This window comes from Gallinula chloropus, assembly GCF_964237585.1.
Source record: "Gallinula chloropus genome assembly, chromosome: 18".
NCBI lineage: Eukaryota > Metazoa > Chordata > Aves > Gruiformes > Rallidae > Gallinula > Gallinula chloropus.
In genome coordinates this window covers 11283576-11301280 of record NC_140103.1, presented here as the reverse complement: position 1 = coordinate 11301280, position 17705 = coordinate 11283576, and the positions used below count along the sequence as shown (strand labels likewise).

The following is a 17705-nucleotide window of genomic DNA, read 5'->3' as shown; positions in this document are numbered from 1 at the left end:
GGAGGAAGGAGCCGCGATCCCGCGGGGCTGCAGAGCAGCTCTCAGAGGAGCCTTTCAGCTCAACACCACCACTTTTTTTGGTTGGGTTTTCATTTTTACTTTATTTGTGCATTTCAGGGAGGCGAAGGGAAAGGAACAGAACCTTTTCATTTCTTCCTTGATAACACAGAGTGAGTAAATGTCTCACCTGCGGCTCTGGTTCTCTGCAGAACCCCCTACGCGGGGGTTTCCGTGCCTGCATCTCAGCTCTGGGAGCAGAGCAGAAAGGGAGCTTGCCCCCTGCAAGGCAGCACGCTTTCAATAAGAGCTGCCTCAAGCCTTTGCACTTGCAAACTGCCAGGACATCAATCACTCCCTGAAATTCTCCAGCCAATGCTGAGCACCACAGGGAAGGCTCAAGAAACTAAGAAAACGTCCCATTTTCCAGTAAGAAAATACCCGTTCCTGAAGTCAGTCAGGAAAAAAATCAGTTTAAAGAACACAGGTCACCTCCAACACAGCTTCTCTACCATGGAGAGCTAGAGAGCAGACAGGAGCAGTTATAGAATCAAATAAAAATCTAGGAAATTTCTCCCAAAAAGGATCATTACAAAGCAAAATGTGATTTTGCCAGTGTGAGAGTCTTAGTGTAGACCTGGCCAGGTCAAAGGATGAGAAGAAATCTTAAGTTTTGTGTGGGATAAATCAAGCAACTGGTACTAAGGGGTGACTGCAAGAGCAGAGAGGGCAGCAGACCTCCTGCAGACACTGGCCACCAGCCCCAAGCTCCTCTGGTACAGCCTGGACTGAGGTGTACAAATAACCCAGCTCAAAGCAAGGACAACTCAGGGTCTCCAAACCACCCATCACAGGGGCAGAAGAGCTGCCACTGAACGATGACAGCAGGGCTGGCTGGCTGGGTTTTTCAGTTGTTCTGCCCTGAAGGTCCACATCCACACAAATGCTGTCTGCTGTCCTGCACTGCATCACCAGCTCTGTCCACTTGCAGGACCAGCCCTCAGCTTGGCTGAGGACCGTTAATGACACAGGAACCATACAAGAGAGCAAAAAGCAGTGGGCAGTTCATGGGCAAGGGGTGTATCCTTCAGCAAATCACAAAAAGCAGGTACTTCTGCCTGAATGCCCAAAAAGCCCTGGAAGAAACCACCTGAAGAGAAGAAAAAGGGGTCTGAGTTTGCTCTTGCTACTCTGATGCCAAGCTGGTGAATTGAGCCAGGATCAATCAGACCTTTAGGGAAAGGCACACGTTAGGTGACTGATGGGTGGCCCAGACCTCAGGGAAACCATGGCTGATGCTTGGAAAAAGCATCAGGCAAAGAGGGACTGCCAGGTCCTGCCACTGCAATACAGCTCCTCCCTTGCCCAGCCAAAAAGAAATGACTAAGAGACTCAGGGTCTGAGTTTCTGGCACCTGAGAACTGCACGTGATGGGCCAAGGCAGCTCAATTCTCCTCGTTTCCAGGACAAGCAGAGCTAGGAGAGCTGCCTTGCCAACACACTGGGGTAGTATCCAAGGCACAGCCTGAGGATCCACAGGGTGAACAGGCAGAGTGTGTGGAACCACCGAGCTACCTCACCTTTGGTGCAACACCAGTCACATCCTCAGCCAAACCCCCATCTCACAGAGGTTTCTTTCAGCCCAGCACGCTTCCACTCTCCCCAGCACTGTTACCAGTACAATCCCATTCTCACTGGAGAATATCACAGAGGGCTTTGCTCCCTACAACCCTTTCTTCTTTCTTCCTACCTACAGCCAATGTGCACATTTAATAATAGCATGTTATTCCTCTGCAGGCAGGTGCACTGGCTGAGTGCTCTCTGCCAGCTCTGGTTCTGTCTCTGGGAGAATCACATTCTCAGAGCTGGCCTGAGTTTCAGTTTGGAGTTTCTTGTTGAGGCATGCACATGAATAAATATCTCATTGTGATTTTTATTGTCTTAAAGCAATTCAAATGCACTTTAAATGTTCCTACAGCATGCATCAATTTACACAAAACAATATTTCCTAAGTTTCCTATTTATAAATTGTGCTTCTCCACCACTGATGGGAAAATTGCTAATAAATTTCCACATTCAAAACGCTGAAAATTTCCATCTTCTCTAACTACACATTAAAAAGACTCTGGAAGCAATAGGTAAAATCATCTCTGCTGAGTTCAGAACAAAACTACAGGTATCAATTGTATGTGTGTACATTGATGCATCCAGATCATTTCTATTTTGATTGTGAAATCGAGCTGTACAGCAAATTGATGTCTAAACACAAATCAACTGGATGACACAATAGGAGGTGATCTCACACTAACATAGCTCCTAAAATTCCAGCTGAATTGAAAAATCCCAATAGCATTTGGGGAAGAGAAGTAAAATAAAAGCAATCCTTGTCCCAAATCTAAACAGTGCAATTATTATTGCAAAATCCTTGCAATGCTGTGATGCAACAGTAGAACATTCTGCACATCAGCAAATAACTGCTGCTCACTGTTATTTTATGGGGATTTTTTCCCTTAAGCTGCAGAGTGAAGCTATTTTGTAGTTACATTTAAAGGATTTTTAGGAATTTTGTTGGTATTTAGAAAGGAACACCAGCACTGAAACACAATTCTGCATGTATCTAAGGACACAGAAGCAGCGCTGTGATGTGTAACAGCACTGCAGGAATATGCAACTGTGCAGTTAAAGGATGCATTATGAGATTGTGAGAAGCTCTGAGCAGTTCAGGACATGTGCTCATTTCTCAGCCCTGCATCTGCTGACTTCAGAACGTTTACACACTTAGAGTTTAGCATTGCTTTCACCTTCATTAGTCCTGGATTCTAAAACTTTTCACTGGGAGTTTCCTTTATGCTCCAGTCAATCATTTATCAAAGTCCACATCTATAGTGGTAGTTTCAACTGAGGAGCTAAAGCAGAAGCTTCTACAAGTCTGAGACACAGACTTCAGCACTCAACTGAGTTGTGAAAGAAACTAAACTCACTGAGAGTCTCATGAGCTAGTTTGGAGTCCCTGTTGTTCTGTTCTTTCAGATAGGTGTTTCTCCAGATATACAAACTACACTAATAGTACAAAACACCACACACAACTTCCCATTCCTGCAATTCAGCAACATCAAACTGGGGAGTCTCACAGACAAGTCAAATAAACCCACTCCTGACTGTGCACCAGGTATTTCATCCAAACACACCTGGAAAGTGCCCTCAGCCAACAGCAGGGATACTGGGCAACTTCAAGATGCCACCACCTGAGCTGGTATCCTCTCATCCTGACTTAACAGGGATGAGCTAAAGCACCTGATGGGGCAGAAGCACCCAGGACATGGATCTCTGTGGAGATGCCCACCCCTACGGAGGGAACTACCCTGCTGACAAGTGGTATCATTTGCCAGGAGAAACTGTTTTGATTTGCAGCTCTTCCAACACAGCCCGATGCCCCCAGAGAGCCCCGTGCAGTAAATACCACGCGGAATGCCAGAGCTGCTCCTGACCTCAGAAGAAATATTGCTGGAGTAGGGAGCCACACAGCTCAGACAGCCCCAAAATTTATCCTAGGAAAGGGGGACACAAGTGTAACTTCAAGGCCTTCCCAAAAATAACCCCCTGAACCTCAGTGTTGCCCCAGGATTCCCCAGGATTCGAGCAGGAGTGAGATACCTCTGTGCGCTCGCACGTGGGTCTGGAAGCAGTTGTAATACTTGTATTTCTTCCCACATATTCCACACTCGTAGGACCCTGAAAAACAAGAGAGAGAAGTATATACATCACCATATTAGATCAGGAAAAACAACCTCACCACATACTTATCCATAAACTGGGGACAAAAGAATGCAGTTTGCAGCAAAGTAATTTTTGGAAGGTTCATGGAGATAAATGCAGGAAATCACTATCCCAGACTCAATTCTTTTTTCAGCCTTATTTCAGATTCCTTGGCATATTACCCTGAACTTACATTTTCAGTATATCTTTCTAACTTTGCTAACATGAAAGGGCCACTCTCAAAATAGCCTGACTTATAATTTCATAATAATGACTAATATTTCCTATGGACAGAAATAACCTTGAATTACTTTTCAGTAAGTTCCTAGTGGGGAATGGGAAAATAATAAAAAAAAAAGCTTTTCAACTGAAATAAGAAGGCAATATGTTATCTTGAGGCACCGAGTTTTCAGAATTTCTCAAGAAATGCAGGAGGTACAAATCTCTCCAGAAACCCACAGAGATTTGGTAAATATCCACCCAGAGGAAACCAAATAGATACAAATAGAACTTGTGACCTTTTTAAGGAAGAAACGCGTGACCGCAGTAGTCTCTCTTCTCAATTTGTGTCTCTAATTCCAGCAAACACACATCTGCAAACAGTCATTTGAAATGGAACCGTAGGAACAGAGCTGGGAGAGTCATTTGCAGTGATGGAATTACGCAATGAATGCTGCCTCCTCTGCTTGCTGGACAGACAGGCAGAAATTCCCTTAGTTATTTGATTCAACCTTTATTTTTTCCCACTCCAGCTCGGTGAACAGGCTGTAAATTCACCTTTCAAGCTCTCATGTGCAAAATGTATTGCATTTCTTAGGTGTCCATCAGCAGTTAAGTAACTGGGATCCTATCTGCGCTCTTCAGCGGGCGAGAGCAGCGCTTACTGGGAGAGGAGGTGGGAGGAAGGAGGGAGGAACAGCACGTTGTGTGGACAGAGCATTTCATTTCCTTGGATGCTTCCTCAGGCAACCTTGAAACAACCTCTTCCTGACCATGCAGATCAGTAAAACTCGGGGATGAGCCACAAACAAGAACAAACATTCACACACACATCCAAATAACAGCCCCAGCCAGCGTTTGGCAGCCATACTTACCTGGTGCTACTCCAAGTGAGCTCCTTCCAGGAACAAAACCAACTGAGTTGGTTGAACACTCCATACCCATGTTCTCTCTCTTTTTTTTTTCCTTTCCCATGCCCTATTGGTCACAGCTTGGGAAGAACATGACCCTCCTTCCAGTAAGAGTGCTGAATTCCCTGCCCATCACTGTTAACATCACTTGGGACTGTCTTTGGAGCTTGGGAGGCTACTTTGTCATCGATGCTGAAGGTGGCAATGTGCTACAGTCCGACACATGAGTACACATCTGAAAAAATGCTCTAAAATACTGATATTATAGTAAGTTGACTATGTCTGATCTGCTCCATAGCCTTTTAATTATTGTAGAGAGTTGTATTTTATTAGAGATAAACATATATGGGACAGCCATCACCCATGGTCACTCCAGTCCACACAGGCTTTTTCCCAGTGAAATCCTGGACACCAGCAGCAGCTGCCAGTCTTCATCTTCCCGGCTCAAGGACTGATGATACTCATCACCAACCTCCAAAACCCCTTCCTGAAAACTATCCCAGCTGGAGCCCCAAAGCAGCACCACCAGAAGGCGAACACACCCACATCACTTGGGCTCTAGAAACCACCAACCTGGCTGTACCAACAGCAAAACACCACTGAGGCCCCCTCAGACCCCGAACAGCACTGCGTGTACACAGAGCACTGGCAGCACAGACAGAAGCAGCGAGGGATTCCAGGTTGATTTTTTCCCTCATGTTTCTTATATTCCCCTCCCTTCCTCTAGAGTAGGTCTATGGCACAATGCATTTGGTTATGTGGAAGTTCTTCAAGAAGAATATAACCTGCACAGGTAACTGCAATGCCTTCTCTCTCCGATAGGAAACCAGCCGGTGCCACAGCCCTCACGCCTGGGAAGCAAGGCAGGGGAGGGACCAGCACATCCCACAGCCAGTGCTTGTGTGTGGATGTCCTGAAGCACCCAGGTCTCAAGTGCAATCGGATGGAGCTGTCTCCTTCAAAAGGGGTTACCACTCCCCACCTCCTCTGCTCGGATGGGAGGGCACTGCTCCAGGAGGACAGTGGGTTTGAGGAGAGTGCAGGGAGGATCTGAAGCCCTGCAGGCACCAAGACAACTCAACAGCAACAACTGTGTAGTCGGCACACCACGATGTGGGGGGCACAGATCCTCATGTTAGAGCAAAGGGGGATGACTCGCCACAGTAAGGATGTTGTTAGAGTGGAGGAAAGATGACGTGGCAAAAAAACCCAAGCATGGCTATGGATTAAGGCCTTACAAAGAACATGCCCTTGTTGCTTTGGACACTGCTACTGGCCATAGTTTATGTCAAGACATTCTCCATATCAGGATGTGTCATGCAAGTTAGAGCTGTTTCTAGTAGGTGGGGAGATGGGGAAGGTGTTGGGTTAGTTGGTGCATTCAGTTTTGCCAGGCTTCTGCCCAGCCTCGCGGTTGGAATTTGGGCAACAGAGGCATTACATCAGTAATGTCCCTTGCTCCCTGATCCCTGGTTAGACTTTCACACCCTTCCATCACATACCGGACGTGTATCTCAATGCATGGTCAAAAATCCAGGTCCCTGAATAGCGATTTCGTGTATATCCAACGGGAGAGCCACGTTCCACTGCTTTTCCATCTAAATTGTGCAAAACAAAAATCAGAAAAGAGCCCTTAAAGTGGATGCATTTCCAAAAGACTAACGATGGCTGAAGCCTATTAAAAATTCCCAAGAGGCATCTGTCCCTGTGGCTTGGTAACAAGATGCCACAGGTCACACAGAAGTTCTTAAGGCCTCTGCAACACTATTTTATTTCATGTAACTAGGGAAAATCCAAAGTGCTCTTGAATTATGTGTGCTGAGCAGCTCAGCAACGGAGACATCAGCTTCACGGCATGAATCAGGCATGGGCATGTTAGGCTGACAGTCTCAAAGCAGAAGGATTCTCTCCACTTTGCCTCAGAAACATTTCTGATTTAATGCATTACTTGAAAAATCCTCTCCAAACTGTTTTTCATAAAGCACAGACCAGGCTGGGAGCTTCAACAGTCCCATATAAAGCTTTTCCTGATCAACTCTGTCCTCCAAAACACAAATACTGTCCTGACAGCATTCCCAACATTGGAAGATGATCCAACACCACCAGCCAAACATTCCCTGCCCCTTTCTCTTGATTTACAACACAAATGCCATTTCTCTTCCTCTCCTTTCTAGGAAGCTTCACCGTGGACTTCTCTGCCCTTCTCCCCAACACCCCTGCCCTGAGAAATGCTCATGTGTTGGAGCTCTTCAAATGACCCTGGCCCAAGGCCAGCATGTGAAGCCAGCAAGAGCCAAGAAGGAAAGAGCAGGAAACATCACGTCCCTGAGCTGTGCAGGGCCAGGAAAGGGCCAGCTCTGAGGCAGGGAGACCCAGCGTGCGGGAGGGCAGGTTGGTGGATCGGGAGGAGAACAGGACCTGAAGCCACAGTGCTCAGCACAGGGATGCAGCCAACCACTCTGTTGGCTCTCCTTGCGTGGGATGCCCTGAGGGGAACCCCATGGGGTTTGCAAGACTTTAGTGGCAAAGCAGTTGAAAGGAAAATGGTTCAAACCCACAAAGCTCCTCTGCTGGGGGAGCGCAGCCACTGCCACCACCCAACCTTGCTTCTCTGCACCTGCTTTAGTCCACTGCAGGGGCTGGGCTGCTCCAAAGGTATGGAAACAGCGTCTGGAGTAGTTCAAAGTGAGGGAGAGATGAGAGATGTGACTGTGTAGCTGAACAGGAGGCAGTGTACACCGGGCCTCATCTGAGTATTGTGTCCAGTGCTGGGCTCCCTGGGATAAAAAAGACAGGGATCTCCTGGAGAGAGTCCAGAGGAGGCTACGGAGATGATGAAGGGCCTGGAGCATCTCCCCTGTGAGGAAAGGCTGAGGGAGCTGGGGCTGTTCAGCCTGGAGAAAAGAAGACTAAGGGGGGACCTTATTCATGTTTATCAATATCTTCAGGATGGGATGCAGGGGGAAATGGGCAGCCCCTTTTCAGTGTCTGTGGGGACTGGACAAGGGGCAATGGCTGCAAGCTGGGGATAGGAAGAACTTTTACCCAATGAGTGTGCCAGAGCCCTGGGACAGGCTGCCCAGGGGGTGTGGAGTCTCCATCTCTGGAGAGATTCCAGCCCCGTCTGGACGCCGCCCTGTGCAATATGAGCTGGGGAGCTGCTTTGGCAGGGGGGTTGGACCCCATGAGCTCTCCAGCTCCCTTCCAACCCTGGGATTCTGTGATTCTGTGATGAAAACACCACAAGCAAGTAGCAGCAGCGGAGCTGGGAATCCCTGCTGTAAACTGCTCCAAGTAAAATCATAAATCCAGCAGGCTCCTGCAGGAGCTGTGTGACTCAGGGAACAGACATCAATCTTCTGATGGGAATTTCAGCCAAGTCCCGGAGCTGAGCCCGGCAGGAAAACTGTCTGTCACTTGGAGCCACGTGTGCCCTGAAGCCTTCAGCACCGTGGCCCCAGCTCAGACACTCAGCTGACCGTCCCCAGCACAGCGTGACAGGAGACAGTCTGGGGGTTGGCATTCCTGATTCACCACTTCATCTTGCATCATGAATTACTATAAAAAATAACTTGACACCCCCAATCTCAGTTTCCCTGAGGAAGGTGAGTAACGTCCTACCAAGGCCTTGCCTTTCTGCACCATCTACATACTGGGTGAGCAGATCACACCACAGAAAGGCTTCAGGCAGAAGAAGTTCCTGGAAGCACCGGTGAGCAGCAGCAGAGAGCACAAAGCCTTTGCTCCGGAGACAGGTACCCACATCTTCAGCTGTTTGGGGTCTTGAGCCATTCCAGAGCAGCAGCCAGCGCAGCAGCCGGCACGGGAGGGTTCTTGTGCGAGTCACCCAGATGTCTGCAGCTGGAAATAGTGCCTGTCTGTGGCTTCTGTGGGCACTGAGGGGACCAGGAGAATTGACTGGGAGCCAGTTCAAGAAACCACAAGGAACTGATATCTGGGCACCACGGTCAGTCCACACAGAGCACAGTTATTTGGTGGCCAAACAGAAAAGTTATTCAGAGCCACCTCCCCACCAGGCCAGAGTCCTGTGAGTGGCGGATGAATGGGGGCACTTACAGGGCTCTTTTCACAAAGGCATCAGCCGCCAACTGCCAATCGCCTCAGGACCAAGCTGCCTTTAAAGAGACCCAGCACGAGGCTATAAAATAACAAATATGATGCACATTTCATCTGAAAAGGCCCTTCCAGACAGAAGTTCTCCAGTTTACTTTCTACAGCGTTCAAGCACCACTTGTTAACTAGTAAATAACTCTCTGTCCCTCTCCTCACGGTGCCTGCACGTTCAATAGTGTCCCCCCACCCCAACACTCTCCATAGGTACAACATGATGGTGTAGATCCAAGCAGCCCAACAGCAAAAGCCCACTCCCCACTTTGCACAGCAATAGTCTACTCAGGGGACATTCTCTGCAGATCAGCTGCTGCTGCCCAGCCAGAAGCCATGGGGAAAAGAGGGTCCCCCATGGCTGACACTCAGTCTGCAGGTGTTTTTGCCCTGGGCTGGTGACTACAGCTGAAGGAGAAGCTCCTACTGCCTCTGATCAGCAGCAGTCTCTTCACCCATCCCTCCTGGGATACCTGGGTCACCTCTGCATTCCAGGGTTGCCCATGCATCAACCTCTAAAGAGCTGTGGGGACACAAACACTCCGAGCATACACGAAGTATGCCCACCAAACTAGAAGATATGTAAGTTGGAACCAGTTACAGACTTCTTAGGCTTCCCCTAGATGTTTTTGACCCTGCATAAAGAGCAGTTCCCTCCCACCCTGCTGTTCTCAGTGGCTGTTGTGTTGAGGATGGAAGGACAGGCAGGGCCATGATGCTCCCAATACAATCACCAACTGACGACACCCTCCAGGGTTTCTTTCCAACTGTGTGAATAATGATCAGGCAAAAACCAGGAGAAAACCTAACATCAATAATTCTATTCTCTTTCCCTACAAGACAAACCAACCCTATCAGCAATACTGGGCAGCTCAAATAAGCTTTTTCTTGAGTCCCTTGAAAGACACATGATCCAACTGCTCTTCTTTTTATCAGCAACTTCCACTGGGAAGGTCTCAAAAGTCTCTGCTGGGACCTGCTCCATGTTGGAGCCAACAGTCCCTTCAGTGGTGCCTCTCCAGGATCCTGCAGGAAGCCCTTTCCCTGGAGCAGGAGGAGAGGACAGTCGGATGTTCACATAAAAAAGAAAAAGCTTCTTCTCATCCCTGCTGGATTTGGGGTGGGGATAGGAAGTGCTGTGTTGGAGGCACACCACAGCCAGCCAAGAGAAAATTATTCCCACAACTTGAGTAGCAATCAGAAAACCAAACAGCAACCTGTAAAACCTGTTCCTGAGCTAAATCTGATTATCTACAGAAAGCATCCACTTTCCTCAAAACATTTCAACTATTTCTCAGGTGTTCCTCCAGAATGCCTCCTGATCTATGCCCAACACACCTACCATCAGCTCTGGGTCACCATGACTTTTCCAAGTGGCTGATGGGCAAGTCATTGAACACATCAGAAGAAGATAACAAGCTCTTTCTCAGTTACCCTGATCTTGCTTGAGTCTTTAGGGTTGACCAGATGCAAATAGATAACAGAAGTTACAGGTCAGTAATCCCAAAGCAGGACCCTGAGATCGATGTGCCCTTCCAGTCCCTCTGGCAGAGCAAAGCTTCCAGGAACAGCTCTCCAGAGCTTTCTCTTCCCAACACCCAGGGAACCGACTGATGGGGTGTGTTACCCCACAGCTTACCGAGCGTTTGCTGGTTCCGGACCCCACCTATGACCACACAGATCTCTGCAGGCACGTCTCCTGGCCCATCTTTTATGTTCTTCTTGGAATCTTTGGTGTCATCCTGCCAGATCACCTCTTCGATATAGTCATCTGGTACCTCTGTTTTCACCTTCACCTCAGTCATCATTCCAGCCTCTTCACTGGGTGAGGACTGAGATGTCACCGAGTCGGAGCCCTCTGCTTTCGGGCTCCGCGGGCTCCTCTTCAAACACTCCCTGAACGGGGGGAAAAGAGAAGAAAACATGAATCCTCATTGCCAAGTGCTCACCCTCTAATCACAATTGAGAGGACATTCCTTTAGTTTGTTATTTAAAGGAAGTGTGGGTAGGTACATGTGTCTCTCAGACATGGCAAGTCATTAAAATGTAACCAGACAAAAATAAGAAACCCATTTTCTAGTAATGACAGTAACCTTCATCCCCACAAACAGCAGCAGCAGTTGGGAACACACCATGAAACATGAGCACAGAATTTCACCTGGCTCCTGGCAGGCCAGGAACATGGCTCCATCCAGCACAGCTCCATCCAGCACAGCTCCATCCAACACAGCTCTGTCAAACACAGCTCCATCCAACACTAGTCCATATATGCAAAGGAGAAGCCTTATGTCCTCCAGACATTTCTGATTTGGATCTACCTCCACCCTTGTGCACCCCTCCCTGGGTTCAGCACCCACTCTTTCAACCCTTCCAAGCAGCCCAGGGTGTTGGCATGGCCCCACTGAACACACATGTGGTGATGATCAAAGGGGATGGGTTGTGGTGTGATGGTATTTAGGGCGCCTGTTACTTTATGGCTAGATAAAACTATCAGAGATGACAGAGAAAGTGTGATGGGTGGGGAAGGACAGAGGGAAGGAAGGAGGGGTCTGGTCTGTTCAGGAACAGATTAAGGAAATCATGTGTCTTTTCATCTTGGAAGGAGAAAGCTGGAAATCCGTGGGAGAAACCCATCTAAATAAATAAATATTCAAAACCCCTTCAGAGAAGGAAGGAAACCAGACACCCCAAAGCTGTGAAACAACAAGTAAAAGGCAGAGGGTGGCACCATGGCAGATGAGGACTGGGGAATACACCACTGCAGCTGTTCCAAACACACCACCCCACCACGCATCACAGGCTCCCTGGTTTTAACACTGGTTATTTGTAAGTTGCAGCATGCAATGCAAAGGTAAAGTAATCCAAGAATCAGACAACAACAGCTCAGACATCCCAGCAACAGGGACTGTAAAGACTCTGACATATTTAGAGTTGTGCCAACACCGGGAACAGCCAAAGGTGTTTGAGAAGGTTTTAAACAGAAGTAATAGGCAAAATAAAGTGAAAAATAGGTTGAACTCATGGCTGAGAGTCATCAGACCATGCAAGAGTGAGAGCAGAGGAATCCTACTGCTCAGAACACTGCAGAATGGTGGGGGGACCTCACTGCAGCCTTCCAGTGCCTGAAGGGAGCAGAGGAACAGGAGGGGAATTGGCTTATTCAAAGGGTAGACAATGGCAGGACAAGGGGGATGGATTAAAGCTGAAGGAAGGTTTAAATTAGATATTAGGGGGAAGTTCTTTTCAGAGAGAGTGGTAAGGGGCTGGAACAGGCTGCCCAGAGAGGGGGTGGGTGCCCCATCCCTGGGGGTGTTCAAGGCCAGGTTGGATGGGGCCCTGGGCAACCTTGTGTAGCTCCAGGCCTGGAGGTTGGTGTCCCTGCCTGTGGCAGGGGGTTGGAGCTCTGTGATCCTTGGGGTCCCTTCCAACCCAGACCAGTCTGGGATTCTGTGATTCTATAGCAAGGTATGAATTGCAATGTTAGAGAAGCAACACCCATGATGGTTGGTGATACTGGTTAGGGAGCTGGTAGAGAAAACAAACTGGTGCCACTGAAGGCGAAAGTGCCCGGCCGGTAATGCTGGGGGGATGGTGGTGAGGGGAGCAGATGAACAGAGAGAACAATCTTCTGCAGCAATTACTGCACAGCCTCCTACACCGACATGGAGTTGCTACTTCAAAATGGGTCAGTCACATCATCCTGCCAGATCTTTTATTATTCATCCTTTCAGTCTCATTACAGGATGAAATGTACAATTAATAACCCCAAACAGCGGGGATCAGCCTTGACCTGCCTCCCCACTCACTCTGCCACCCTCCACACACAGGCTCCCCCCACGCTCCCAAAATCATACAGGCCTTTTACAAGTGAGAAAGATGAATGAAGACAGAGAAAATGTGGTTGAAAGCTGGGCGATCTTTATGGTAATATTATTGGATGTCCAAGAATTCCATCAATCTCACCCAACAGTGGTGCGGCTGAGCACCCGTTCTCAAGCCAAGGGAAAGGCAGCAGCCAGGAGCACCAGTACAAACCAGCAAGGGAATAGGGAAGGGGGGGATTAATCACAAATCCATCAAACTACCTGAAGGGAGGATACAAACAGGAGAGGAATCAACTTTTTAAGAGGGTAGATAATGGCAGGACAAGGGGGAGGGAGTGAAGCTGAAGGAGGGAAGGGTTAGATGAGATATGAGGGGGAAATTCTTTCCAGGGAGGGTGGTGAGGGGCTGGAACAGGCTGCCCAGAGAGGGGGTGGATGCCCCGTCCCTGAGTGTGTTCAAGGCCAGGTTGGGTGGGGCCCTGGGCAACCTTGTGTAGCTCCAGGCCTGGAGGTTGGTGTCCCTGCCTGTGGCAGGGGGGTTGGAGCTCTGTGATCCTTGGGGGTCCCTTCCAACCCCAACCAGTCTGGGATTCTATGATTCAAACAGAGAAAGTGTGAAATGCAAAACGCTGATAAAGGAGCAAAAGCAATGTGCAGGGGGACCAGATAGGACAGGACACACACAGACAGCACCATCCCTCCATTGGTGAGGACTGAGGAGGAAGATCAAAATCAAACCAGTACAATTCCCATTGGAAGGCAGAGAGGTGACAGGAAGCAGTGAAAGACAGCTCTGCATCTGAAGTGAAGGTGAAATGCCTCAGGGATAGATGGTGCAGCAACCTGTACTTGCCCATCCTGGACAGAACATAAACATCAATGCAGGGGCGAAGGGATGTGGAATTAAATGCTAATACAACTCAGAGTGAGGGTACAGATATGGCTTCCTGAAGAGACTATGAACTGGGTAAGAATCTAAGAGACCTTTTGATGGTGCCCAGCTTTGCATCAGGCCACACTGAGACCCTGAACAAGCAGCCGTATGCCGCTCGCCGTGAGCAACCGGCCACGTGCTGCCAGGCAAAACGCTGCCCTCAACCCACGCTGCTCCCCAGCTGAGGCCTCTCCACGTGGCTCCTGAACTGCCTGACGTGGGGCATTTATTAATGCTCCAGAATGAAATGTAACCTCACTGCTGCTAATAAATGATGGGTGAGCCAGGGAGGGGTGGAGAGTGATGACTGTGGAAGGGCCACCACTACCAGAGGGTCCATCATATCTGTAAGCTGGCTCAGCAGTTGTGACATGGTCAAATGTGTCCAGGAATGTGGGTGCACCCACAAACAGCCCCTAGGTCACCCTGCAGCCACAGAGAGCCAGCTCTGACCTAAGGACTAAGGTGATTTTCAGATAGAAGCACCTGAGATTAAACACAGGGGTGATTCTGTGCCCGTAGGAAGCCGAGGGGAATCCAGTCCCAGCGTGATGCGGACAGACCAAGCGCCCTCGTTTTTAAAAGGTGGCTAGAAAAGCTGGAGATGGTTCAAAAAAGAGGCACTGAAATGCTTTGAGACTGGGAAAAGACCCTTTATGACTTTATGAGACTGAACAACTTCAATTGGCTTCTCACGCCAAAAGGAAGACCGAGAGATGATTTGATTGCAGCATATTATCATCTTCATGGGGAGAAAATACTGTCTTCCCTTCATTTGGCAGGGAAGAGTAGAGTACAAGCTCATCACTGGAAGCTGGAACCAGCTGAAATGAGGCATATCATATTAGCATGGATGGTGGTCCACTGGAACAACCATTTGCCAAAGGATGTGCTCAGGGAGAACAGATCTCTCCCAGTCTGCGAGTCCATCTGCATCTGGCCAGCCCCAGGTCACTGGGCTCAGTGCTGGCCAGACTTGGTGGCCCGAAGCTGTAGGAATATATAAACCATTAGACCACACCAAAAGCTTTGCTCTTCACACACGCTGACTTTGTGGATCTCTCTCTGCCAGGAAAGGAACTCCCCAGCTGAGCTGTCTGCTCGTAGGTGGGACTGAAGCCTCCAAACTGTAGCTCAGCAATACTGTTCCTCCCACATGGCCCCGGATGTCCTCAGTGGCTCCTCAGTGTGCAGAAGGACACCAGCTCCAAATATGTGAGCAGCTGCCTTCTGCAGGATTCCTAGTGAGAAGCCCCGAAAGGAGCCTGCAGGTCCCCTCAAAACCAAAACAAGCAGAACTGTAATGAACAGAGCACTGCCAGCCCTGTAACACAGCCCTGCAACGAGTTCACACCAGAGACCTTCTCTGTCTTTGAACACTTTCTAGGAGAGAGGAAGGCAGCAGCCAGATGTCCCGAGGTTAGAGAGTGGGTAGGGGTGCACCCACAGCCCCCCCGCTCCCTGCCACACACCCCAGCACCACGTGAGGCCGGACACTGCCCGCTGACCCAGCAGAGACACCTGCATAGCCCCAGGTCCTGCCCAGACCCCAGGCAAGCTCCACAGCAGTGAGAAAGGAATGAACCACAAGCCTTAAGCTTATTATTTTCAGTTGATGTGCATCAGCACAAACACACGTATGTACCTATAGCTGTGTGTGCTGCACGTGTGCACAGAAGAAGGGCTGACAGTTGTGTCTCCAGCCGGCTCCTGGCCAGGGCAGCTCCAGGACTCACACCCTCTGCTGACACCCTGAGGTGCCGGCGTTTTATTGCACGAGCCAGATCCTGTTCCAGGGCACCGAGGGTGCAGCATCCAGACTCTGCATGTCAAAAGACAGTCAATGCTGTTCTGAACTCCAGCTTTGCTGTTGACCCACACCAGGCTGGAAGCAGTCCCACACCACCGGAGAGCAGTTGTAGTCACCTCTTTCATGGCCGTCGCTGTTTTGCTTAAGAAGAAGGAGCTCTGTTCTCCCAGCACTTTATTTCTTATCTCCCAGAGATTTTCAAGCTTTAGCCAAACTTCAGCTGCAGGCTGCCTCCAGCTCGCTGTCCTGAGGAACATTATGGCTTTGCAGAATACCTTAAGATGAATGTAATCAAACAGGAAAAGAGTCCCAGCCTTCCTTCCATCTCCTCTGGATGTGCTGAGCAGGGGACAGAGGAGCCAGGAGCCCATGATTATTCATATGATGCATGAGAAGAGCATCACAGCTGCTGCTAACAGCAGGTGAAGACAATGGACCCCTCCTACCTTCTGTGCACAGGGAGAGTATCTTCAACATCACTATCCTTGCAGCCTCTTGCTAGCACTGAAGGAGACTACGCAGGAGAACTTGTCTGAAGACTACAGAACCAGATCCTGGACTCTTACCAGCCTCTTGGTAGCAGTGACAGAGAAAGCAGTGCCCAACAGCCCAGCACCACAGTCATCATCAAAGGTGTTCAGAGATGGTTCAGCCTTTCATTCTGCTTGGACACCTGTCCTGGTTTTAGCGGGGATACAGTTCTTCCTAGCAGGAGCTGTAGTGCTGTGTTTGGGATTTAGGATGAACATAATGTTGATGACACACTTGTGGTTTTAGTTCTTGCCAAGCAGTCAGGGGCTGTTCAGCTTCTCATCCTGACCTCCACTGAGAAGGTGAGGGGCACCCAAGAAGCTGGGATGGGACACAGCCAGGACAGCTGACCCAGACTGCCCAAAGGGATTTTCCATCCCATATGATGTCTTGCTCTGGGGGTTGGCTGGGAGGCTGTGCAGCTCAGGAGCAGCTGAGCATCAGTTCTGGGTGGTGAGCAGCTGTGCTGGGCATCGCTTCTTCCACAGATTCTATTATTATTATCATTATTTTCATCTTCTGTTGCACTGAACTGTCTTTACCTCAACCCACAAGTTTTACCCTTTTCCATTCTCTCCCCATCACACTGTGGGGAGCAGGTGGGTGGCTGTGTAGCTGCTGACGGGGTTAAACCATGACCACCCCTTCCAGGCTGGGAGGCACAGGGCTGACATACAGGGCTGACATACAGCAATACACCCTGCCTGGGAGCAGGTCTGAGCTCTCCAAAAGCCCACTCAGTGTCTCCACTGCACAGCTCTGGAGAGCAGAAGGTGGCAGCAATGGTAGAAGACAGCTCTCCTAGCAAGAACAAGCATCACTTTCTTCTTGTCCCATGTGAAATCCATTCTGTGCTCCTGCGACCTAACCAAGATCATGACCAGTCTGGGCTTCTTGGGCCTGAAGCTGTTACCCAGTTTGCTGAAATGATGCTGTGCCAAACTGGATATAATTGTCCCAGGGTGCAGGGGGAAGCTGGGCTGAAGGAACAGTCCTCATGAGACAGCAAAGCATAAAGCCTCCTGGCTTGGCTGGGTAAACAGTACCAAAACCACTCAGCAGAACTGGAAACAAAGGAACTACTGACACCAGGGGTGTCAGGATGAAGGGGTACGTGTACAGCCACAGCCAAACTGATGTCATGTAGAAGACAACATTCACTGCAGTCTCCATCTAGTCAGGAAGGAACCCATGTGCTGAAGGTGACCCAGTAAAGCATCATCTCTCTACCACCCGTTCAGTCCTTGCATCCCTTCCCAGCCTGTGATGCTGCACTGGTGTCAAATTTTGCCTCCCCTGCTGATGAGCAGCCTCCAGTTAGAGACAAGGAAAAAGCAGCAGCAGATCCAGAACTTACTTCTCCAGAATTCCCATGCCAGCCACAGAGAACATACTGCCTGGTGGGGGGTAAGAAATTTGGCCCAGCCACGACCATGTCAAGACCTGGTTCTGCTGTTCCTTCCCTGCTTGCAGCACCACTGGAGCTGATGTGCTGCTGCTGGGAAGGCGTCAAGAAGAGGACGAGTAAGAACAGGAATGAATGTTCAGCTCCATAGATCCCAAGCTGGAAGCAAGTCTTACTGGTTTTGGGTGGGGGC

At 49.3% G+C, this 17705-nt stretch overlaps 1 protein-coding gene across 1 annotated transcript in view; it reads right to left on the bottom strand.

Annotated features, from left to right (window-relative positions):
• ZNF618 (zinc finger protein 618) overlaps positions 1-17705 on the bottom strand; it is a gene marked incomplete at both ends in the record, with an annotated part of 156213 nt that overhangs the window by 53914 nt on the left and 84594 nt on the right. Inside the window, 3 exon segments of the mRNA XM_084272315.1 lie at positions 3652-3729; positions 6386-6481; positions 10648-10904. Of these exon segments, the coding sequence (XP_084128441.1) occupies positions 3652-3729; positions 6386-6481; positions 10648-10904 (431 nt within the window).